The following is a 26274-nucleotide window of genomic DNA, read 5'->3' as shown; positions in this document are numbered from 1 at the left end:
CCTTTCTTCAGATCCATCGATAAGAAGTACTTCGCGTGGCAGACGTGGTCGAGGGCGTCGTCGATTCGTCGCGGGGGGTATACGTCGTTTTTTGGCGATTTTGTGTAGTCGCCGGTAGTCAACCCGGAACATTTTTGTGCCGTATTTTTTCTTATCCAGTAAGAGAGGCGCGGCCCAGCGGCTTTTCGGTGGCTGTATAATGTCGTCACTGGACATGTCTTCGGCTTGTGTCCGGATGGCTTCCAAGCCATCGCGGTGGCTGGTTGGCTATGGCGTTGTGCTGCTGTGCCCAAGGACGCGGGTTCGATTCTATGCCGTGGCGGCCGCTTTTCTGATGGAGGCGAAAAGCGAAAACGCTCGTGTGTTCGAGTTTCGGCACACGTTAGAGATCCCCAGCTGGTCAAAATGTTCCGGAGCCCTCCCCCAGGGTGCGCGTTATCGCCTTTGTAGCGTCGTTGCGTTAAACCCCCGAATCAATCAATAAATCCGGATGTCTTCCCCTTTGTGTGGAGGCACGCGGTACGGGGACTGTCGGGTAGGTTTGGCTCCATCCTCGGTTATAATTCGGTGCTTCGTTAGAGGTGTTTGACGTAATTTTGAGTTCAACAAAAAAATCCCGGGCCACCTCCATTAACGTGAAACTTGGGGAAAGGCGAGCCATAAAGTGTATAAGTGTATTCTTGGCGCCGTGGCGTTATTGCCAACGGAGTTGAGACCATTGTGGGGTACAGGTATACAGCTTTGCTGTAAAAGCCTCTTGTCTTCGAAACACGAAACTTTTTAGCGCCAGGCGTACACGAGTGTCCCGGTGTTTTTTAGTACGCATTACGAATCGTCGCAACGCGCGGCGTAACCGAGTGTACCGGTATTTTTTAGTACTCGTTATGTTCTAGCGCGTGGCGTAAACGACTTTCTCTGTGTTTTAGTACCGTGTCTACATGATACGATTCTTACGATGATGACGACGACCGGAGACGCCAAGCCGCAGTCCCCAAGGATTTCGCTCCTGAAAAAGTCGCTGTAGCTGCGCAGCAAAGCCAGTAATTTTTGCCGCTTTTCTTGCGGTAACGCCGGGTTTACGTCGATGGAATGCGGGAGCCTGTAGGTATCTTCGGGTGTGAGTTCAAAGTCGGCGACCGCGATCACGTCACTTGCTTCGCGCATTGCTTCGAGGAACGTAACTGGAGCGCCCTTGTTTGAATGTTGGTATTCCTCAGTGAAATTGGTAAACATCACGTGAGATTTTCGTCGCTCTAACCACACAACCCCTCATGGGACCAAGGCAATATTTCTGATCAGAGGCTCATATCAGAGGCAGTGTAAAGTGTCATTTAGGCATATACACGCGCCAAACACTCACGTTTAGGCATACATAGGTTCAATTTTCATTACATCAGCAGCCGATTTTGTACAAACTTTTTTAAATGCACTGAAACAGCGGACAAATCTTATGCTGTTAAAAAGTGCTTTTATTCTGCTCGAGAGAATGACCGTCACACGTGTCGCCATTTCAACAGATGTACGTGAAATGTTGATTGAGTGGACTAAAAGAAAAGCTTAGAATTTACGACAAACTTTCATCATCGCAATGGTTTACAGGTTGGCGTTGTACCTTGTTCCAGTCGATATTTGTGTCCGAAAAAAGATCGCTCGAGATCTACGTAAGCTGGCGGAGCATGCTGGTACTTCGGAATGCTCCATCTGCTAATTTTATCTGGAATGTCAGAAAGTGCGCCGCTAAAAACAAAACATACATTCCAAAAATTAGCAGTGGCTTAGCTCGGCTATGCCAGGACATACGTAGCGTGAGCTAAGGTGCAGCTGGTTATTCTTAGGTTTCCTGGTTGTCTAGGATTAGCTGAATATCATGCTTACTGCTGCTAAAGTGATTTCCAATCCAATCCAATCCAGTCGAGTCCAGTCCAATCCAATCCAATCCAATCCAATCCAATCCAGTCCACTCCAGTCCGGTCCGGTCCAGTCCAGTCCAGATACTGCTCCTCGCGCATGCGCAGCACGGCTCGCTAGGAGCCACGCGAAACGGCTATCAAGCAGCTCCGGCGCAGCGTCAGACTTGCCTACTGCGCAACGGAGGCGCGCAGCACACACACGTTGGGCATGGGCCGGCGCCAGTGCGTCTGCCGCGTCTGTGATGTCACTCCTCTGGAATGTGCAGACCGGCGAATGTGCAGACCCAATTCTCTACACACCCGTACTCCAATTGTATTGGATTTCCAATCCAATCCAATACAAACCAATTTAAACCAATCTAATCCAGTCCAATCCAATACAAATTCAATCCAATCAAATTGAATTCAATTCAATCCAATCCATTCTAATGCTCCTCGCGCTTGCGCAGCTCGGCCCTTGCAAGGTCCACGCGAAACTGCTCAACCTCGGCCAGTGTAGCTTACGCTACAAAATTTTTATGACGGAGACAGCTTTAAGCTTCCGAATGGTGCTGTCAGCAACTGGTCCTTCGGAGATAGCAGCGTACCCCTCACATGCCTTCAAAATGAGCTCAGCGTACTGAGTCACAGCGCCGCCTTAGTTCTCAGCTTGGGAGTGTTTTCTGCTACGAATGTGAAATAAGCACAGGAATGTACCTAGCCACGTCCAAACGGAGCGGGTTGAATATTTTGGGCTGCGACGCTTTCGTCGACTGTAAAGCTGTTAATACCACGGAAGTCTTTTTTTGTAATTTTGCGCCCTTAGCCGAGTTCCCCGATTACGAACGGGGTCTGGTGGATGACACAACATCAATAACTTCCCCTTCAAGATACGAACGCCCTTCGCAGAAGTCTATTGTGACTACACTTATTTAGTTTTTGCCAGAACAAAACGACTTATCCCACATTTTCGCAACACCCTTAAATCCCATGAATAGCAAGCGCAATTAATAATTCCAGGTAAGCTACTGTCAACTTACTGAGTGTCCTGTCCTGCAGATGTGGAGCACTAGCGAAGGTGTGGAAATAACAATTTGCTGCCTATTCGCTATATAAGCCATTAAAAACATTAGACGGCACGCAAGATTCTTTGCGACTAACGCTTGAAGCTAGGTTCAAACGGCCTTCGAGGTTAACTGACACGGCAGATGCCGGCTCTCTTGACCAGACTATTGGAAAAGCGCCGAGACAGTCGCTCTATAACCTCCGTCTCTCATTCATTCTTCGTGCTACACGTGCTGCATCTTGCCGGGAGGTGGTGTACCCGTGATGAGCAGTGGCGTAGCCAGGGGGGGGCTGACCGGGCTTCAGCCCCCCCCGAAATGTTTCCGGCCGTCGCCGGTCTGCCTATATATGCCTGGTACGTCGCCTGCGAACAAAGCTGCATATCCTTTGAAAGTGCCACTAGTAGAAGCATTCACGACTCAATGTCTTCCCTACGCAAGGGTGTTTACACAAAACCACGGCCGGACTCGACTCTTTTTCCGCGCTGCGGAAAGGGAGTCGAGTCCGGCCATGACAAAATGAAGCCCCTGAAGGGTGCGAACCGCTGAGGGATGATTGCGGAGGGGGGCAGCCCTGAAAGCCACGGCGCCTTCAGGTAAGCTCAGCGCACGGGACGACACAGGCATGCGTTGTGTCCCTTTGTGCGAGACATGTGGCAACACAGAGAATAATAGGCCGGCTGAGTACTTCTCAGCAGAGGAGATTGACTTGGCCGGGGAAGCAAGGAGTGGTCCACACTAACTCGCGGGAAAAAAAAAGAGGGACCGCCGGTCATTGATGGTTGAAGACTGGTACGATGCAGGCCCGTAAGGGAACAGACGATCTTTGTATGTTAAGCAGAACAACGTGCACGCGGCGGTGGCTGACCACGGCCGCTCCATCTCCTAGAAAAGGGGAAATCAAGCGGCCGTGGGCACGTGCACATTCAAGACTCGTGCAAGGTAACTGAAGAATGCGATGGGGCTACGTAATGGATGAAACATGCAGTTTAGCTGGATGAATGTCGTGCGCGGGCAAAGGGCCTTAGCGAATGAGACACACAGCAAGGTACGCCCCTCTTCCTCGCGTCAGCCCTTCATTCTTCCTTTTTCACGTTTCTGTCGAGCCCGGGAGGGTTTTGTTGGAGTGGGCTCAGATTGCGCGCACTGAGTGTCCCCTTCCTACGGCGATGTTGCGACAATCAATTTCACCCCTGCGATTAGGCAGCTTTGTTCGGCGGTATTCTCCCCTAACCTAGAAAACTGGAGAACAGCGGTTCGTTCGACAAAAAAGGCGCGCTGCAGCTCCCCGAGCCACTCCCAGACTTTATCCTAAATGTGAAGGCACGGCGGACACCAGCCCTGCCACAGGCAGACGACGTGGCGACAGTAACAACGATCACATGGCCATATTCTACCTCGATCACAACTAAAGCCCCTCTATTGCGTCCACGGCCGCTTTTTCCCTGGACGGCGGCTGCCCAGAGCAGTGTATATTAAGGGTCTGAAACACAACGGCAATATGCCGCGAGGATAGAAGCGCCCCTGGTTTTGAGAAGCTCATGTTGCAAGTGCCAACACCCAAAAGAGGCCTCGAATTGTAAGTCATTTTCGTCACGTGATTAATCCTTCCATGATCACTGATGTCTTTTGGCGATGGAGGTTGCATTGTACGTTAAGTTGTGCAGTGCAGATCAGTTATGCATTCTCTGATATTTAAATAATAATTTCTTTATATTTACACGATGCCCCAGTACCTTGCGTCTGCGAGCTAAAATTGTGTATTTCGTTTTATTCCGAATGCAGTATTTGCGTTTGAATTGGTTGTTAAAAGCACCCACGGTGGAGCGGATAGGTGATTTTTAATGAGGGAAAACGTAAATTCAACTCCTGTAACGCCTAAATATTTTATTATGCAGGAAGTTGGAGAGGGTTACTCAGAGTGTATCGGGACAGCGTGATTATCAGTACATGAAGAGTGAAAAATATATTTGTTCTGGCTGCAGTTTTAATAGTTTGCTTTTACTGGAACGAAACTCCATGTGATGTAGCCGCTGTTGCATTGTGTGCGCGTTATCGGGACTTTTGTTACCGCGTTTATTATCTACGCGTGCATCGACTGCTACACCCAATTTTAAACCCATAGCAGCGTACGTGCACAGCGCAAGTGAAGGACCTTCGTACTGGTGGCGAAGAAACGAACGTGCCTTTCTGGTAGAATTTTCCTTTAACTCTTCCTGGCCTTCTTTGAAGTTCTGTGGACGCAGGAGTATCGTTCTTTCAAGGCTCAATCGGTCGTGCAAGACAACATAATTTCCTAATTAAATAAACGGGCTACAGACAGCAGGCCCCCTCAAGAGCACCAGCACACCTCCGCCCTCCTCCTCCGCTCACCCCCCCCCCCCCCCCCCCCCGCACACACACATACGGGTGCGCGCTGTTGTATTTATTCCTGAATCCACAACTGCTACTTATACATTCTAAAATGTTGCATGAAGGACATTTTGAGCAATCGTCAGCATTTCCTAAGTAACCGAAATGACCGAGGAATTATCACGGTAAACAACTTTGCAACTTTTAGCCAATCTATCCTGTCGTATAGCCTGAAACCATGCTTCAGTTTCAACATCAACCAAGTTTCAGCCGTCAACCAAGTTTAACTATGTCATTACTGTCCGCTTCATGCTGAAGCATGGTAGTCTTTGGTCTTTCTGTATACGGGGCCATGCCAATGCGCATGGTTTCTTGGTGCACTCCGGAAAACAAAATGCTGACTTGTTTCGCGCATCGCACCACGCCCGAAAGTCATGCTGGCTCTGCACAGCTGCCCAATCCTCCGTTTTCTGGTGGGCCAAGGAGATTCCCAACATAATTTCCATTTCCCGCGTCTCTAACAAAAACTACAAAACTCATGTGCGCCCTATACATTCCAGAGCCACCCATGCTTATGCACGGATATTTTTTTATCGTTTAGCTTTAAAACCGGCAGTGTGTACTCGGCTGAAAAATGGCAGTGCACGCGTCAGCTAAAAAAGTATGTCCTTTCATTAAAGTTTGAAACCAAAATGGTAGGACCGCATTATAACTCTTTCTTCAGATCTCACGACAAAATTCAAAACGGCAATATTTTGCTCAGATTGCACAGAACATGCCTAACCGCAAGAGTACGGTCAGGCATCGTCGTCTTTGCGTTACTATTTTTTCTTGCTAAATGTAAAGTTCGATACAGCATCGAATGGTGAACTTTGCAGTGACTTGCTCTACCTCATCTAGGAGTGGTAGCTAAATGGGGTGGCTGCTCCGGAAAAGTTACTGGATAATACACGCCTTCAGGCAGACTATAGGGCATTTATGCACGAAGCATTGAAAACTTGACAGGTAATAATGCAACTATTTGAGAACACCAAGCTCATTACAGCAGACTCTACATTTAGGCTGTGCCGAAATGTAAACCAGATCCATTATGTTACAAAGCACAAGCTTCTCATGTCCGCCCGGAGACCTGATAGAAGCTACGAAATGGACTGTGTTGAGACTCAAAACAGAAGCGCAAATTTAAACTGGCATGACTTAACAAATACCAATGGCTGAATTATTACGCTTTGGTGTGGACTAATCTTGCCATGTTCATGTAATTTTCGTGCTTAACAGCGCTGTTATTGCGCATGATGTCTGTATGTTTAGGGTTGATATTTGTTAAAATTATTGCTAGAGATATAACGCTTCTTGTATGTATAATTCGTAGCCTCTCATTTTCTAAAGATAAGATCTGCGCTACACAAAACGCAAGTGCATAGAATCGATGTATACTGCACAGAATGAGCTCCATTGGCCTGACACTGGCCGCTACTGTGCAGGCGTACGCAAAACATTTTATTTTGCATTTTGGACAAGGACAACTAAATAAAAAAAATCTAATTCTTACGGCCTACGTCATTTTATTGCGGTTGTCACACCTATCATACTCCACACGTTGAGATAAAGCAAGTAATTGCATGAAACTATGGCCGTTTAATGCGATGCCTGCACAAGGTTCCTGTGCGTGCAATGTACGTCCCGTATCACGGGCAGAGATTTGTACCACGTGGTCTGCGGATTTCCGCCCAGTTTACAACTTCAGCTGGCACAAATACAATCATAATCAACACCAATATCATGAGAGAACCTTAAAGAGCATTTTAAAGACAAAATACAACCTTGTTCAATTGAATAGCAACTAGCCTTTGGTAACTCGCACAGCTCCATTCCAATCACAGGCGTTTTTTAAACCGAAGCAATGCAACAAGTCAAAATTTTTAAAATTTAGCGCTGCAGTGAAGTGATATCGGCAGGAGTGGTATATATATAGGCTAGCACTAACGCGTAGTTATGAGTGTGTTAACTGCACGTTAGAATTCAAATGATAAGATCAATGGAGGCCGGTCTACAATCGCGCAATCATGTTCCTTGGCGGTGACTTAAGTCGTTGGGCGCCAATCGTACCAACAAGATCCTGAACTGTCATAGTGAAATCGCCGCCGGAAAGTGGGCGGGGATTCGCCATTGCTTCAAACGTTTAATTTAATATTTTGATTATTCCTTTGAAGATTGCGATAAAACTGGTATCATTGATATCGGGACAAGGCAGACTTTTGAATGAACCAAACATGTATTTTATCTTCATAGCCTTTAAGGGTGCTTGCAAACTACCGGTACTTTTTTTGTTCGGGGGGGGGGGGGGGGGGGGGACGAGAACAATCTTAGCCCCCCCCGAACAAAAATCCTGGCTACGCGCCTGGTGATGAGCGAGTGACTGTGCACGTGTTCCGGGCATCACCTCAAAACTTCGGCGTGTCAGATGTTCACGTGGTCTTCTCCCGCAGGCGTCTTTCACCTTGAGGGGCACGTGCGCGGCTTTCGCCGTTAATTTTCTTCTTGGCTACTTTTTAATGCGTGAGCAGTGGAAAGACAAGATTTTCGCCGTTGAACCGCGGACACGGCGCGACAGGAGAAGTAGAACTAAGTGTTTGTGCGACACAGGTGATGTCAAGCCCATGTGGCGAAGTTGGCTGTGGGGTCTCTGCTTACGGACCTCTGGCGGGCTAGTTGCTTGGTTTAACGTCATGTCGACGTGGCGGCGGCTAGAAAATGGTTTCTGCCTCTAGGCGTGTGTGGCAGGGCGCGCGGAGTCTGCCCACAAATGGCGTGCGACAAACGATGAGTGGCGGGCTGCTGAAGTGAGAACAGTCCTTGCAGAACATCGACTCGACAAACAAAAAAAAAAGCGTCAAGTAATACGCAATAAAGACGTGTTTAGGCGCTCATGAGCCCATATAGGCACGAACCTGCACATAGACAATAATAGGCACACAATTATGACTCAAAATCTTTCTATTCTGTTAATTCGTGCCTATATGATTGATGCGGACTGAAGAAATAAAACTGCGTCTGCCTGAAGTTGCTGTCTCTAACGATGGTCATGCGAGAACGCAGGAGTAACACTGGAGAAGGGCCGCGGCAGGTACCACTTCAATTGCGGCGCATAGAAGGTATGCATTTGATGTCAGATGGGATTTGTTCTACAAATTTTGTCCGAGTGGTATATGCGGTGATGAACTTTGAACCGCCTCTATCAACAGCAGCCCTGAAATGCAGCGGCACACGCAATACCGGCATATCCGTTCCACAAGTTAACACTGATGCCTTAGGGGTGCTTAGGCGTCCTAATTTATTTCGTTTGATCTGTTTGGAGAATATCTGATTTGTTTTTTTTTTCCTTTCACGCGTTCACTAACTGCAGTGTTTTTACGTTGATTACTTACAATTCGAAGCGTAGAGCGCAATAAATGAACGGAGGATCAACTTGGGTGGCGCGCGGTAACATGTACTAAACACAATCATTACAAACGGGTTTACCACGGCCAAGAAAACTTTCTCGACGATTTCGCATGAAGGTTTTCACGCGGTGCAGACTTTTTCGAAGGAAATAATTATCGCCCTCTTAACTGAAGCCACACGGCTACACGGCTAGAAATAAAAGGCGCATAGAGCTTTATCAGAAAAAAATCAAAGTTCAATAAAAGCTCGCCTGTAGTGCGGGCTTGAAGCTCCTGCAGCCGACCACGAAAATACGTCAAATCAGCTCTACTTATTCTTTGTGCCCCCGCGGGGCATGCCATGTGACTTGTTACCCTCGCATCGAATTGCTGATTAACTTTAACAGTTCCACCCGCAAACGTCTATCCGCTAGGTAGGTTCAGGTCCTAGGGAATTGTCAATAATTTGAATTTAGAATGACGACAGAACGGACGTGGCTTCAACTGCATTACTTCTGGAGGTGTTTAGCTTTGATCTAATACCACATTACTCTATTCAGATAAATGATAACGCTTAAATGGCAACAAAACTCAAACAGGTGCCTTTGTATAAAATTTTGATGTTTGACACTCTAGACGACTGCGCACTTCCCTCTGACCGCCGAATCTAGACTCATCTGAAACTTTATTTTGGACCGGTAAACGACTAGCAGATTTTCAGCAATGGCGGCAACCCGATTGTTCTCGAAGAAGAATGGCCCAATTTCATAAATAGTCACTACTATGCGTCGCCGTGATCTGTGGTCATGTCCTGGTTCCATGACTAAAATTTCTGAAGAACTCCTGTCCTTCACTTCGAGTAACTCAATTGATTTTCTCCACTCTACAAATGTAAGCGTCGCGTTAAGTTCAGGTAGTAGCACTGGTGAACTCGTTGGGGCATCGCAGGATCAGGGCAGCTTTTACGGCAGGGCCAAAAAGAGGGTCTTGGGATGGCGCGGAGTGTTGTTGTTAAGAGATCACCAGGGGAGCCTCTGTGATGCGCCACTGATTGGATGGCGTCTTCCCAGGATAATAGTCGCTGTTCGGTCTACTGCAGACCAGGGCGGATATTTCTGTTTTGCCGCGGCGTTGGTATATTTGCACGAAATTTTACTTCACAAGCTAGTTCTTCAACTCACTAATTCGTACCCATGAACGCTGTTAACAAATGGACGAGCATATCAACATCGCCTAAAGGGCGTCATCAGGTCTTCACGTTATACTTGACGTTATTTTTTGCCAGTAAGTCAGACAAAATGCTGTAGGCAATCATCATGTAGGCGTCGTAGCCCAAGTTAGCTTTTAGTAATCGCAATCCATTGCTTGACACGTTCTTGTACTCATTATATTTTTATGTCTAAGCATCGTCATGGTTTGGCACCGCTTCACCACTGATGCCCGAGGGTTTGCGCCTGAATATTTATTGTTATACTTTTACTCTTTAGCGCGTCGCTCATTCATAAATCATTCAGAGCTGCCCCGTGCGGATATGGTAGATAGCACTACATCTAAACAAGCATTCGCAGAACGGCCAAAATTGGGGTCACGGACGTTCTGACAGTCAGCAACGCATTGCTCATGCCACAGACTGACTGAATGTGATGGAGGAACACCCACTTGCCTGTTACTCATGGCAGAAAAAAACATCCCGCCTCAGGGAGTGTACTTTTGCTGGTATCGTTTCATTAACTGTTTCAATAAATGCAGGCACAGAGTCCTTGTTAAGTTGGCGCCGTGATTGACCCATGATTCTTGCAGTGCAACGATCTTTACACTAGTGAAAATTCCGGCATTAGATTGCGTTGCATTGACAGAGCCGGGGTCTGTCGCCTCCGTCATGTAGTGGTAGCGTGGTGGAAGAGGGACCAGCAAAAGCAGCTACCTGCCTTGGTGACGGCGACAAAAAGTGGAAGGCAAAAGGCAACTAGTTTACGGCATGGCGAGAGATGAACAACGACGACACAGGAACATCACCCTTCCGGGCGATCTTACAACATGACTCGAACAGAGCAACAGCACGATTCGATGCCGTCAATCGAGAGAGAGTAAACTTTCTTTATTGAGGAAAAAAAAATGGAGTCTTCGGGGTGGTTTTCTTAGTACAGGACACCTTGAGCTGCGGTCGCGTCAATCGAATGAATTATGCGCTCCGAAGAACCGCGTATTTACCCAGCTACCGTAGTGCTATTGCACGCGGCACGAAAGAATAGACACACACAAAACCCCTTTCGCGGGTTCGTAAGAACCGGAAGGAGCGGCGCACGACGACCCTGAGTGAGGGCGAGAGGAAATCTCGGTGAGTGGCGTCCGCTGGCATGTTTTGTGTTTTGCAACAGTCGTCGCTGGCGGAGCCTGCACGGCGGGTGCTTATCTGAACACGTTCGAGGAAGGCGGGGTTTCCGCAAACACCGGAGTTGATTTCAACACACTACACGCAGCACGCGCGCACAGGGCTCGCTGAATCGTACGAGTTCACATAACGAATGCTTTCAGTAAACAACAGGTGGTTATCAGTGTTGTCACAGGGCTAAAGAATGAAAACCGTGAAAATACTAAGAAAGAGGCACCAGCATCGCCCGTGTGTAGGAGATTTCGGCGTACGATAAAGATCCCCAGGTGGTGAAAATTAATCCGGAGCCCTCCACTACGGCGCGCCTCATCGCCTGCGTTGCGTCGGCGCGTTAAACCCCTCAATCAATCAGGCACCAGCATCTTGGAATCTAGAAAACGAGGTTATATAAAATGCTCTTATTTTTATTTCATTCGTGTAGGTATTATCGCAATATTTGGCGGGAGAGTTTTCGGTTACGGTGTTTGCAAGCGTGCGAGTAACAATATCAGTCTCCGAAATAAGATAGCAACGAATTCTGATTGAACCTGACGAATATTCAATCTGTATCAGGACAGGGGGGAATTTCCCTGTTAAGTTGAACAACTGAAAATAATTGCAGACAATACTTGCATAGACAGATAAATATCATTCGGGTTCGCTTGTTACCTGGAGAGTAGGAGCAAAAATAAAACAGCAAAAAAACAAAGGTAACTTTTTTCAATGAGAAACACTTGGGTGTAACATACGGGAACGCTATAAAGGAAGAACCTTTTGAAATGCATCCAAGCTTCATGAAATGAAACCATAGGTGTGGATCATTTCAATGCAAGGAAACAAGTATAGCTATAGTAATGCATAATATTTTTGTGTGAACAAAATACTTTCGTAAGCTACTAATTCAATTAAAGCTGCTACCAATGCGCCGATCAGTAAAAAAACTTGAATTATACCCATAATGACAATATAAGATAAGCCGCGTATCTTTTTATTAAGACTTCTAGTAAGGGCCGGAAACCTAGGCGATAGAGGAGCATGCGTGCGTGTTTTTAATGTCTTTTGTACACTGGGAGACATGTTACAAACAGCCCACACATAGTCTTATACGAGGTCAAAATCTGAGGACCTTCACGACACACATTGGATATAATTTCTCTTTATTGGAAACCACTGGCCGCCTGCAAAGTACTAATACTAACTGCCACTGTCAACTCAAGTCACCTGTACGGCTTAAAAAAAACTGGCTCATTGAGAAGCGTGCATTTATTCTGCTCGCTAGTTTTCAGAAAGGACAACTCGGCTGATTAATGGAGCCATGAAGACAAAATACAAGTTGGGTTTATTAGAAAGACTGCTTAGTCAAGATAACAATGATACCAATACCATCGCAATCTTCGAACAAATAACGGATATATTAAAGAAAACGTGTCAAGCAGTCGCGACCCCATAGCCAATTTCCCGCAACTTTTTATGACGTCACGGAACCTTGTTTGCGCGATTGGCGGCCGCCTTACTAAGCTGTCGCGACGACACATGACGGGACGTCTGTAATGGGGCCTCTAGTTCCATTTGACCGCATCACTTGAATGCTAACGTGCAGTTAACGCACTGAAAATTATGTTTTATTGTTGGCCCGTATGACATCATTCTTGCTCATAACACGTCACTGTGGCGCGAATTTTGAACGATATATTAAAGAAAACGTGTCAAGCAGTCGCGACCCCATAGCCCATTTCCCGCAACTTTTTATGACGTCACGGAACCTTGTTTGCGCGATTGGCGGCCGCCTTACTAAGCTGTCGCGACGACACATGACGGGACGTCTGTAATGGGGCCTCTAGTTCCATTTGACCGCATCACTTGAATGCTAACGTGCAGTTAACGCACTGAAAATTATGTTTTATTGTTGGCCCGTATGACATCATTCTTGCTCATAACACGTCACTGTGGCGCGAATTTTGAAAGTTTTTATATACTTCTTGCTTTTTTTCGTTAAAAAAAAACATCTTTTGTGGCTGTGATGGAGCTTAGTGAGACACTGAATCCTAGTTCTTTCAAATTAAACGAAGTTGTATTTTCTCTTCATGGCTCCTTTAAGACTCTTGCCGAAAAGAATATTGCCTACGCCTGGTCACGCACTCGGTTCAGAGCACTGCAACTTGGCGACCCGGATAGAAATCAGTAAACAATGATTGAACGGCAAAGCTTTCTCGGGATGATTTTTTGGTTGACCAATACCACACTGCTAGTATATGGTACTGTGGAGGCACGTACCGCTTCCCCAGAATACCCACAGCAACCCTTGGATGTGCACTCCGTTGGCCTAAGATTTGGGTTTGGGGTGTATGGCGTGAATCGGTTCCTGCCAGCGTTGCCAAATGTTGAAATTCGGCGCAATATTTTGAAATTCTGGTAAAATTTGGGGGTGTCTGGTGTTGGTGCCCGGAATGGCTACACCAGACGGTATCTGGTGAAAACTGGTGAAACATTTTTAAAGACGATAGTCTTTCTAGGGCTACTTAAACCCAGAAATTTTGGTCTGTCTGTATGTGCGGCTGTCGGTCTGCCTGTCTGTATGTCTGTCCGTCTGTCTGTCTGTGACTCGATTCTGCCACCCGTCCAAAGTAAAACAATGTCTGCGCAGTAGTCTTATATAGTCACAGCTAAATGTATCAGTCTAAGTCCGGTGTAATATTCACACTTGTCACTGTTGTCGAAGAAGAACAAGACATTACGCAAATATGAGACAACAAATTAATACAGAAGTGATATTTGCAGTGTTCCTGTATAAACCATCATACATGCTTGACTTTTGCGAAATTAAATACTTCATCAACTGCAGAAAAAAAATTCGCTCCGCCGTCGCCTGCTGTCGCCCGCGCCACTATAGCTTCTGGCGTCCTTTTAAGAAATCAACCGGCAACAGTTACGAAAGTTTCCACTAGATAGGTTCCACGTTCTGCTTGCAACGCACGTGGAGTAGGGAAACGCGGTTCTATAAACGTTGAAGTAGGGCGCCTCGGTTTACGCGCGTCTTCGCCATACGGCAGCGTTGGCATCGAGACACCCGATTTGGAGCAGTGGAACGCGGGAAATTTAAAATAATTTAAGCAAACCTTTGGCGTCTTTAGCTTGGGAGGAGCGCGGCGCAAGAGGAACAACGTGAGGGGTGAGCGGGAAAGCGAAGGGAGGCATTTACTTGGCAAAAGTCGATAAACACAATCGTCTTTTGACGACAGTTGCAACGAAAGGAGCAGATGCGCGGCCAATTTTTTTTACATGGCTTTCCCCCTAAACTATTCAAATTTACGCCGTTTTGTTAGCCTTTGGTGTGCACCCCATAGCTGCTTCTACATTCTTGTCCGCATCCACACTCGGTCGCACTAGGAAGCGACCATCGGGGGAAATATTTCCAGCGCGCATTTCCGAGAGGAGACTCTATCTCTCTCTCTCTCTCTCTCGGTCGTGCAATGCACGCACACGTGAGTTGAAGGAGTGTGAGAGAAAAAACTAAATCACCTGACCTGTAAGGAGACGTGATGCATGATGCCATTTTTTTTTTTTGCTTAAGGAGTGCGCAAGAGAGAAAGAGAACCACATGACTAGGGAGGGTAAGTTTTGTGCGACCTGAGATTTGTTATTTTGTTCCTCTCCGCTATTTCGCCGTTTCGGGCATTGTATTTTTGCGCGGCGGTCGATGGGAAGCTGACGCTCTATAACATGTGGTAGTAGTCAAGCTTTCCATTGCCGCTTCTAGCTCCTAGCTCTCAGCGCAGTTTTTGCTCGCATACGGTGTTGGTTATATTGCTTCTACCTGTTCCTAGCTATGCGTTCGGGTCGGCGCTTTACGCGTGCGCACGCGGATGGAGGCTCGCACATGTAGTGATTGCGTACATTCTGGAGATCAAATACTCAAAATAAAATAAAGACAAAAACGTTTTTGCTCTGGTGTGGTCCTTTCAAGTCCTTCTCTGCCGAAGTACAGAACTACCACTTTCCGCTTTGCCTTATTCTACGCATGGTTCTGTGCGTGTCACGGATTGAAGCGGAAGAAGGCGCCGGTGAAGCAGATGCGCTCTGTGGGGTATCTTCTAAACACCCCGAAGGCATCACCATCATCGTCGTCTTGGGAGTCATCCCCCCCCCCCCCCCCCCCAACTCACGAGCCAAATGTCCAATGAGAAGATGCCAGCAAAAATCGTGAAGTTGATCACGGGAAGGAGAAGTTACGTGTGGAATGCTGCGGTGACAGACAGCCCTCAGGCGCTGTGACCCGAGCGTGTAGCAGTGGTCACCTACACAAAACACCCGCACCTACCGTCAGCAGGTGTCTAAGTCAAGCATCTGGAGGAAACGAGCGTGCATCCACGCGGGCCGCGTTTTCTGCAACTGTGACAGCCCGGAACACGGTGTACCACACTGGACCTCCATGCGTGACCTGACCCCAGCCACCGACGCCATGCCGCGACTGACCCCTACCTCTCAACTGGACTAAAGGTGCGACAGGACTGGCGAAACTATAACCCGTGTGCTGTGTTTCCACGTGCCGTTCAACTTGTTTGAGACTTTGCCAGGTAATTGTGCTATCGCATTTTGTCATACATACTTGGCTCTGTTCCGCGTGTCTGGCTTGGGTTGTTCGGGAAATATAAGCGCAGGGCCTTGTCCAGTTTTTCTCTTCTTGGTAATCTGTTTTTGCCAAGAACCGGACAGAGCGCCGTCCGCCGTGCTGTCACTGGTGCGACCGATTCCCCAACATGAGCACTGGCGATATTGGGTAAACAGATGAATTATATTCCTGATATAGCACGGATATATATAGCATCACAGGCTGCATATACTTTGTTGTTGCGAAACTTTGCCTTTTACACGTATTTTTGTAGATTTAAGCATGATGTTATTTTTCTATTACTGTTCCTTTAATTTTTTCTAGGCTAGACTGCACAATGAATTGTCAAAGCTAGTTCAGAAAAGAAAAAAGCGAGATTGATTCCGACAATGACGGTGATGCATATCAACGCGACAAAAGAGCAAGAAAGTCGTACGAAAGCAGCAGGAGATATTTGGACTCGTGGGAGAAAGAATTTTTGCGGTTGACTAGCGTGGGGTCGGCAAACGGAAGGCTACCGTTCTGCAAGCTATGGCGTAAATCTCCAAAGCCCCATCGTAGAACGCTCCCAAGACACGTCTAAAGATCGCAACACCGGGAATCATTGTAATAGTGAACTCGGGCGATTGTTCTATCAGTTTATGTTTTTCGATGTTTTTATGAATTATCAGTGGTGAATGTGCTTGCTGTGAACGAATTTTTTTATGTCAGCGTGAATATGGATTATGTAACTGGATTTCATGCTTAGCAATTTCTTCTGAAAACTTGACTTCAAAACCTTTATGAACCGAACTTTGTCATTGTGTGTTTGGACATCGTTCTTATGCGTTTTTTTTTCTCACTTCTGAACAAAAAATGCCTGTATATTTTATGGTATAGGTGTCTTTAAGTGTCGAAGCTTTCTTTGTTAAGAACTGCATTGTGGTACGTGTATTTGGACTCCTTTCTTACGCGTTTATTATGTTATCGTTAAAATGTGGTTTAATTTCGGCTACAGGTGCGTTTAAGTGAAATATTTTGTGATCTTTCCTATGTGGTGGTGGCCGTCATTATTTTAAATATCTTTTCAAAGAAGTAGCCAGCGCCAGATGGCTGCTTTGTGTCTTTTATATTCGGCTGTGAGGAGCCTTAATTTGCGAAACCTGCAAGTGACCTTTAAAGGTTGAATTGTATTACCAATACCGTGACACTAAGTATGTTAAAGGGTCCTAATGAGCAACTACTTAGGGCACCTACACACTTATAATCTTGAGACACTCCTAAGGATCGCAACACCAGGAATAATTTTAATAGTTAACTCGGGCGATTGTTCTATCAGTTTATGTTTTTCGATGTTCTTATTAATTATCAGTGGTGAATGTGCTTGGTGTCAACGGATTTTTTATGTCAGTTAAGAATATGGACTATGTAACTGGATTTTATGTAATATTTTCATGTGCACATTGGATCCAAAATCGAATTATGATATCTCAGCACGCATGTAGACGGATCATTTTTGTGCAATTTTATTCTATTGAGTGTTCATTTTGCTCTGATAATTATTTATAATGCGTTCCATCATCCATGTCTTCAGATCCCTTAAAATGCTGTTGTGATAAGTAATGTGAATGATAATAATTGGTACTCCACTCTACTGATGTGTATTCCCCGACAAAAGATATTGCATTTTGAATATTCCCCAATTTTTCTAAATGTGTTCATGCTTTGCTAATTTGTATGCACATTTAGTGAATTATAATATTAATAAAGCTAACGCATTTTATTCTGAGATTTATTTCCTGCGCAGCTATGATAAATGAGCTACTGCTTCGAACCATGATTTCCTTGCTATGAGTGGAAGACCTTCATGCTCTGAAACACCAGAGTCAAGTACTTGCTGCACTTATCTTGTCATGTGCAAGATAAGTACTTTGGTTTTGAAAGTGACAAAAACTAAAGTGTAACCTTTTGTATTTCAAATAAATCACTAGTAAGTGACACGTGTTTCGAAATCCTTCATCCATGATGTGCCCCTAATATTGGTTCATAACGAATTACGCCCTAGTAATATGTGATAACTGCAAAAGTACAATAGCTTTGTCTGGCATATTGATTATCCAATGAGCACACTAAATATTAAACGGTGACATATAACTTGAAGAAAATATACATCGCACAAATGGCGGGTGTTTGTATGTCGTGGTGCAGAACAGAGCGAGCACTCGATTGAATGTGGCGTACATACCTCTGTCCTTGTATGCCCGCAGTATTCTAGTTAACTGCACCCCAAAAAGAAATGTTGTTTTCAAGTCTGCAGCACCGCTTCACTACAGGAGCACATTGATAGAAAACGCGGTATCCTTGACTCCATGTATATTAGGTGTTTATGGCTACTGGTATCTTATGCAGCGTGCGAAAGTATGTCACAAAAAGAGAAGTCACTGTTGGTTTAATTAGACCACCTAGTATTTTGATTTTTCTGTGTTCTGACAACTTGGAACTGGACGGATATAAATAATTTTAGTTAAGTTTCAAGTTTCAAGCCAATTTAACAAATTTAGTTCAGAAGGGAATTAAAATATACGTCCTCCGGGATAGGAGGCACCGTAGTAAGAAACGAAAACACTATCCTGTAGGCCACTCTTTGCGATTGCATGATTAAAAGGCCATTGTTTTGCGTCTTTATTCACATATTTTTTCACTTATGAGAGGGCAGTGAAAATGAAAAAAAAAGAACAGTAAAAAGACGTGATTTGCTGCCGACGATTCAAATTACGTGATGGGGCCGGAAATACGTCATATCTGACATTTTTTATTGCTGGTGGAATTGGGTGAAATTTTGGCAGAAAGCTGGTGTCGCAGCCTCTTTTCAAAATCGTAAAACTTGGCGTTCGCTTCGTCCATGTGGAAATGAAGCAGTCTGATAAACGCCGCCTGCACAACGCCAGGGACCCACGTTTGATTCCCGCCACGGGAAGCGTTTTTGTGTTTCACTTCACCCAAGATCGTTCATCATCATCACCAGAGAAAGTTGGCTTTCCTGAAGGGCGTATTAGCGTACTACGGCGCATCAATGACAACATCAAAGATTTGCTTTAAAATTCAGTGTACAAGCTCCAACAGGAGTACGGTTAATTTTTTTGCCCTGGCAAATCGACCTGTGTGGATACCTGCCACACGGTTCAAGGGCATAATCATCATCATCATCACCATCAATGTTTTGTGACTAGGTCTGCGAGGCAGAAACCGTTTACAGGTTTTCACTAGGCCAAGGCGCCCTTGACTTGAAGCAAAACTAAGGGAACTCACTGAGGCTGTTTCTGTTGGTTGTGCATTAAACCCCAGTTAGGAAACAGCTAGAAGTTGCCTCCGGACTTTTTTATTTTTCCACAACTGAAAGAAAATAGTTTTCTTTCAGGAAACCCGAGTTCAGGAAACAAAATTTTGTGAAATTTCGCATCTCTACCCTAGGAAGCTCGCGAAAAAACGTACGTACTGCCGTTGATATTTTCAAGATAATTCAAGAACTTACAAACGACACTACAGAAGCGCCCAATTTAACGAAAATGTGGTTATTTATAACAATGTCCACCAGCCAAAGAATGCAAGTGTCCTTCTGGAGCCCCGAGCGGAATCTTTAAAAAATGGATAAATAGTACAGATCAGATAATCATCAATATCAACGACGAGAAAAAAAAAGGTATGATAAGGTGGGTAATTTGGGGTGCATGTGGGAACATTCATGGGTCATACAAAGTTGCTCCGCTTAGGAATAATCCAAAAATCATGCAATAACTTCAAACTTGCTTTGCTTACCTCCATTTGTGGCAGATAGAAATTTGTGAGCATTGCGACGATATCCTACATCGACTTTGACAAACAGAAGAAAGTATAAAAGAGAGGTGTTAAACCTCGCAATCAGGCATTAAAATGTCATGCATCTGAAAAGAAAACCTGGTAGGAAACGTAACAATTGTACAAAACACTGAGACGGCGACGTTGGGAAGAGGTGGGATGCGGTAAGGAGATAACGCGAAGAAGGTTTAATTAAACCAATGAATTCTCCATCATGGGCAATAGCCCCTTAACAGGGGCCGAAGTATTTGGGAAGATAAGAGCGATAACCGAGGGATAAAGAAAGCGTTTTGTTCCTGTCGTGAGATGACTCATGGGAGGGAAGGCGGGGGAAGCGGGGGTGTTTGCCGTACAGTGGACAAGAAATAGATGACGAAGGCCACGGCAGTAAATTCCATGCGTGAGGTTTTTATTGGGTTGAGTATAATTGCGGAACAGAATATAATGTCAGATATCTCCAACGCGAAGTTCCATGTCCTTGTTGTTACAAGCCTGGAATTTCCTGTGCGCACACGGTGCCATCCATTGATTGGCTTGGAACGCTCCTCTTACTCTTCGATGAAGCTGCCAAAAGAGTCGTACTTCCATTGCAGACACCAGGACGTCCTCAACAGAGTGCATAAAATGGGTATTCTGCCAAATCTTAAAGCACTTTTCTTTAAACTGGACACTGTACGCTCCCTGTAAAAACTTGGATTCAAGACGTGATCTTTTAAGACTCGGTCAACGATTCTCACCTCTGTTCAGAACCAAAGACATTTACGCACTGTTTCCTCGACTGCAGGGCTGCTGTCTTTTTCTGGGACATTTTGCAGCGAACACTCAGAAACGATTGGCTGTCACGCCTTTCTCAATCAGCTGGCCTGGTGAGACACCTTATAACAATATTTTTAAACGGTCTGTGCAATCTGCGGCGGAGTCAATTATGTCATATGTCATTTCTGAAACTGCGGCGTTTGTGTATAGTCTGTATAATTCTTCCGACCAGCCACCTGACGGTTTCTTTTTTGAGTGATTGTGTGTGTTTGTACGAATTTTGATTAATGTGTGGTTGCCCGAATTTGTGTATTGTCTTTTTGGCTTGACTATGTAGTGTCCTCCTAGTGTCGTTATGTTCGGGCGTATTGTTCCATGAAATAAATAAAAAAAGTATCAGTGGCCTAAGGGTAGACGTGTCGCTTCTGGAACGAAGCCTCGGGATCGACCCCCCGCAGCGCAATCTTTTTTCCTAGTTTTAGAAAATTTTGGGCGTCTAAAGTGTTCTCTGATCTCAGCGCTTGAGGTGTAACGTTCTTCTTCTTTGTCCTTCGTGTGTCTGCGCTGTAGATACTAGACATGAACCAACAACCCCGACTGGTTCTCAGTGAATTAAATTCTAGGGATAATTGTCGTAAATAATGGTGATCTGTTATAATTTACTTTGCTGTAGTGTTGGTGCAAAGCATGTCAACACGGGTAATTGACGTTATGCGCCGCACTGGCAGAGCCGGTCTCGTAGATATATCTTGAAACGGAATACCGCGTCTCCACTTCACTACAATTCCACGCCGCCAGAAGCGGAAGGCATGGGCTTCCTGCTTCCGAGCAATTCCCTCGGGTTTCGCTTCATGAAACTCTTTTGTCAACTCGTGTGGACGACGCACAATCCCCGTTTCCAGGTCGTTTGTAGCGCCACTCTCAAAACTGAATCTGTCTCTTGCTGTAAAAGTGGTTGTGGGATTATTGCGGATGTGGTGGGGGAGACTGTAGCAACGTATGTCTCTAAGATCATCTGGTCGGTAAGGCTAGCACATAGGCATTTGATAATTAAAAGAGCTTCAGGTATCGCTTCCCGTGCATGTTTTCACATTAATGTTTTGATATATATTGAAGACATGTTTGAATTCACGGATTGTGTTTAGTAATAGGGATGGGTGTGCATAAAAAAAACAGCTTTGTAGAAAACGTTCGAAGAAAATACATATGATAACCTTTGTCAGGGTTGAGCAGTTCTCGGTTTTAACCGCAGAGCTGTTAACGTATTTAGCTCCGCGATCGAGCGTTTCCAGAAAAAAAATGCCAAGAAAACATACTGAGCGTACGTGAGCATGCGCCTCGTGAGGAGCGCCAGGCGTCGGCCAGCTAAACCTTCGGGAACACTGCCACAATTTCGTGGCGTGAGCTCTCGCATTCTGTTCTCCTCGCCAGTTCATGTGCGTTCGTGCCTGAAGTGGGGAGCACAGACGCCGAGTTCGCGAAGCCGGTTGCCAGGCGTGAAAGCCTGCGAACAAAACGATCCAGGCCTGCCAGTCATGGAGAACTTTCAGCGGCAAGTTCGGAAATCCATGGAAGGTGCAACAGCCGCGTCCCCGACGAATGGGAGAGGGGCCTCCACCTTTGCTGCTCTACAGCCTTGCTCAACTAGTGCAAGCGGCGCGCTTTTTTTCCGCTCGGCTCTGTGTGCGACTTAGAAGTAAAGGAACCAGTGTTTTGGAAAAAGGCGTAAGGGAAAGGAATGTGCAATAATTAAGTTAAAATACACTAGATTCGCGTTTTTTAACGTTTATTGAAATGTAGAAATAACACCCGGGGGTCTTTTGCTAGTTAATCATTCCCCCTTAGGGGTAGCGATAATTTAAGGTTCACGACGGGTATGGGTGGGAAATAGCAAGGGAAAAATTGTGGGCTGGGATATGAAATGTAGGTCAGTGTCCCACACTGCCTTCGCTAAATTAGGTGGGTAGGAGGGACGCAGGAGATCATTTAAGGAAGGGAAGGGTGTCTAGGAGAATCTGTCTTTCACTTTGAAATCGAGGGCATGTCCTAATAATGTGTGGAGTGGTGTCCGGAATTTCACAGGGGATACACATGCCTTGATTAGGTGACGAATGAAAAAAACTGTTGTCGTTTTGCAGGGGAAAGGTTCGTAAGTGTCATTAGCTGTCTTAGGCAGACTTGTTGAGAGCGATGATAGGACTTGGGAATGGGAATGTGTTTGACCAGGGAGGCCAGAAAGTCTTTTGTTGCTGTTTGATGGAGGTCTGGTGCTCGTCAGGGTCATAATCGCAGTCCGAAGGCGTCGAGCTTGCTTGAGCCACGGTTGTGAACGATGCTCGTGCCGCCAAATGGGCTGCCTCAATTCCGGGGATTCCGGCATGGCCGGGCATCCGTGATGGTGACGTCGATGTTCTGTTGATGAAGGATGCTGTTGATTTCTTGGATCTTCTTAACTTGTAGACTGTATCATATTTGATGAAAACATTCCAGGAAAGCTTCTCGACTATCTGCGTGAATGTGTATGAGTTTGTAAATTTATTGTAACTTACACATTACGAATAAAAATCGTGAAACACGGACAATTATATGTGTTAAGATCCATGTTATTCCACAATTGACATGGTTCGGTGGCATAACTACACCACATAAAATGTCACAGAGATCCCGGAGAAGTTCCAAAGTTTTAGAAATTAGACAAGTTGGTACATCTAAAGGATGTTTCCAGATAGCGTTTCTTTACTTTTTCAAAGTGTGAACATCTATAGAATATGGTTAATAACTAATTATTAGAGACAAAATAGTTGAGCTAAGTGGTATTGCTGTACACCCATCAGATAATTTATAAACACTTGACTAAATGTAATTAGTATATTTCCCGCGTTTTTTTCTTTGAAGTAGTCGACATTTTTTTTTGTTTGTGAAGCCAGTCGGAAAAATCATTGCTAAAACTGGCTTTTTTCAAACTTCCAATACAGATCCGAAGCAATTTCGCTCGTAATGTAAACCGTTCGTTTCCCACCAAATGTTTCTCATTCGACAATTTTCGCCTTCATATCACACATAAGTGAATACTTTGCAGAACATAAGGCATTGCGAGTAATTTGTCGTCAAACGTTTCTGCCCATTGAGATTCGCGTTCTGAATGCCCAACTTGGACTAGCGCCCAAAGGAAGCTTACGGCTTTGCTTATGCCTTTCCAACATACTTTATGCTACACAGGAGAATTATATTGTAATTATTGTTCCGAGAAGAAAGTTGCGCGGAACAGCCGCACATCAAAGAGAGCAACCGGAACAAGTAGCAAGCTTTACGTCAGCTCAGTGTACAGTTAACTTATAATTGTTTTAATTATAGGTTGTGGTATACTGTAGCCTTTATTATGGCATAAATAGACGTTTAGTGTTGCCATTAAGCGTAGTGTAACGATAAGGATAATTACAATGAACAAACAACCGAGATCAGGTGGGGTGCAGATACTATGTACACAATCCTGTTAGGCATGCAATTGGATGATGGGTTTTTTCTGAGTAATTGCGTCGTTTTACCCGTGGCGTGTTGTGTCAAAAAATGTGTCTTTGTTGGAAAGCTGCAAATTATTGCAGCTTTGTTCATACAGTAGTGTTGTGTTTACAAGGCAGTAATAAGCTAATAACTGTATGAGAAAAAAAAACAGTGCACATCAATGATGCCTCTAGATTGACTCTGGTAGTTGAACGCCAAGCAGTATAACGTAAAGGTACGATACAGGGTTATGCAGCAGCCGAGGAAGCAATTATATGAAGTTCCTCATAGAAAGAGAGAGCGAGAGAGAGAGAAAAAGGAAGATGACTGTACATTTAAAGTTGGAAAACAGCTTCATTTTGTATACTAATTCCTCCTTTCGTCTGCAGTGCCACATTGCATTGACCTGCCATCGCAAGCATTAAAAGGTGATATGCAAACGTCTTTGTTGCTTTAATTATTATCCAGTTCTTCTCTTTCAGATTCGACCAGGAATGGATGGGACCACTGGTGCACTCTGCATATTGGCAGAATTACTACAGCAAAAAAGGACATCTAACAAATGAATATGGTGACAAGACACCACCAATGCCGATAACACGCTGTGATCCACAGTGACTCTGAATGAAAGTAAATCATACTAAAAATAATTCTGGAGGCACATAGTGATGCCTAAAAGTGGATCGCGTGCGCCGATTGACTCAGCAGCTTGCTGCTCTGGAGCTAGTCAACTAATTTTTCAGGTATCTGTGGTAACTCGCGAGCTTCTTCAGTGACCCCATCTGCAGTATGACGAAGAGTTATGCGCTGCCGCTCGTTCACAAAAACTCACCCGCGATGCAGGCGACGAGAAATGCGGCGACGACTCTAAGGAAGGCCATCATGCTTGATCTGTGGGACACATCCTGATTTTGTTTACGTCCTGTGCACGGTCTCGAGAAATACACCAAGGCGAACCAAAGACGTGGGCGGATGAGGACGCACCGGCAAACAATCCACGTACGAAGAAAGCAGCTCTTTTTGCAAGGGCAGCGCGTGTCTTCAGGACGCGAACTTTATGTGGCCGTTCCCGCTACAAGGCGAACGGTACGATGAAACAATGGCCCACTTGCCCTCCCCGGCGGCACTCCGGGTTTCGTGGATCCCCCTTCGCCACTTCGGTAGGCGCCGCCGCAGCACACAGACGGACAGACACTCTCTTTCTCTTGAACGTTGTTGGTTCTGGGGAGGCAGGCAATATGGCTGATGAGCCGTAATTGTCCTAACTGCTTCAGGGGGCAGGGAGGGCTATATTCAGGCGACGACGCTGTTCACGAGCTCTCCGTCACCGCAGGGTCCTTTCCCGATGAAGCGTACACGCGACGTGGGGAACTCAGGAGAGAGGGAGCGGTTGGGGCCGCGAAGTCTGGCTTGGGCGTCGGTGGCAGCAGCCGAAGCCGCACATTGCGGAGAAACTGCTGCGAGGCGAGAGGACGGAGCCGGCGGCCTGTCTAAATCCCGGTGCAGACAGATAGCTTGAACGCCATGCCGGGGCTCGGAACGGAAATGACGTCATCCGCCAGCGGCACTTGTTGCCCCCGCGTCCTGCGTTGTTGGAGGCGGAAAAACAGACCGCGGAGCTTCCTGGATGGCGTCGCTCTTTATCTGCGTCCTTTCGCGGCGCCTGTGGGTGTGTCCAACTATTCCGGCGAAAGAGTTTGTCTTTTGCTCGTTGGTTTCCCGACCGGTGTGTCAGTACCAAGGTTGCAGACTGCTCTTTTCGTTGTCAGGTCGATAGCGTTGCTCAATGCCAGACCAAAATCACACCGTTCTCCATACGGAACACGGGGCCACGTATTTTAGCATAGAAATCATTGTCCCCTAGTCCTTAGCACCGAGGTTTACCGTGGGGAATGCCACAAGCCGCGGTAACTGAGTGGCTAAAGGGTGGTGCTGCTCCAACAAGGGCGTTGACCCGATCCCTACTGCAGCGGCTGTTTTTTTTTTTTTTATTTTTACAATGGAGGCGACAAACTAAAACGCCTATATCTCGACATTCTTCAGCACCTTAGAGATCTTCAGGTAATCGAAGTTGTTGCGGAGCCCTCCTGAGTGGCGCACCTGAAAGGCCAGGTGTAGCATCGGTGGGTTAAATGCCCCCCACCTCTTCGAAAGTGAAATTCCTGTAACAATTCAAGTTGCGTTTGGTTTTACGGCTTGTTCCCAAAATTTCAGACCGTTTCTTGTCGTCTAATTTCACCTCACAACCTTAAAACAAGACATTTTGCGGACGTCTCCGCACTCAACGGGATGGTCGCGGATCCCGGCGCGTACAGCCTGGTAGGGAGGGTTTCTACACAACTCGCGAGCTGTGCCGCGGTCTACAGCCGGCCGATAGATTTCAGCGCCTTCCCGCAGCCCGGGGCGGAGAAATCAAGACTAATGAGCACGCGAACCAAAATCCCTCGCGTAGAAACCAATGTAACGTGCTGTTTCG

The 26274-nt window shown here is 45.9% G+C and overlaps 1 protein-coding gene across 1 annotated transcript in view; it reads right to left on the bottom strand.

Annotated features, from left to right (window-relative positions):
* LOC144162548 (receptor-type tyrosine-protein phosphatase T-like) overlaps nucleotides 1-25322 on the bottom strand; it is a 229376-nt gene extending 204054 nt beyond the window's left edge. The window contains exon 1 of the mRNA XM_077693134.1: nucleotides 24631-25322. Coding sequence (XP_077549260.1) covers nucleotides 24631-24682 — 52 coding nt within the window. The 5' untranslated portion in view covers nucleotides 24683-25322. The remainder of the gene's footprint in view (nucleotides 1-24630) is intronic.
* Nucleotides 25323-26274: the final 952 nt, after the last annotated feature.

This window comes from Haemaphysalis longicornis, unplaced genomic scaffold (genome assembly GCF_048455015.1).
Source record: "Haemaphysalis longicornis isolate Haplotype H1 unplaced genomic scaffold, Haemaphysalis longicornis Haplotype H1 scaffold_12, whole genome shotgun sequence".
NCBI lineage: Eukaryota > Metazoa > Arthropoda > Arachnida > Ixodida > Ixodidae > Haemaphysalis > Haemaphysalis longicornis.
This window is presented reverse-complemented; position numbering and strand designations above follow the sequence as displayed.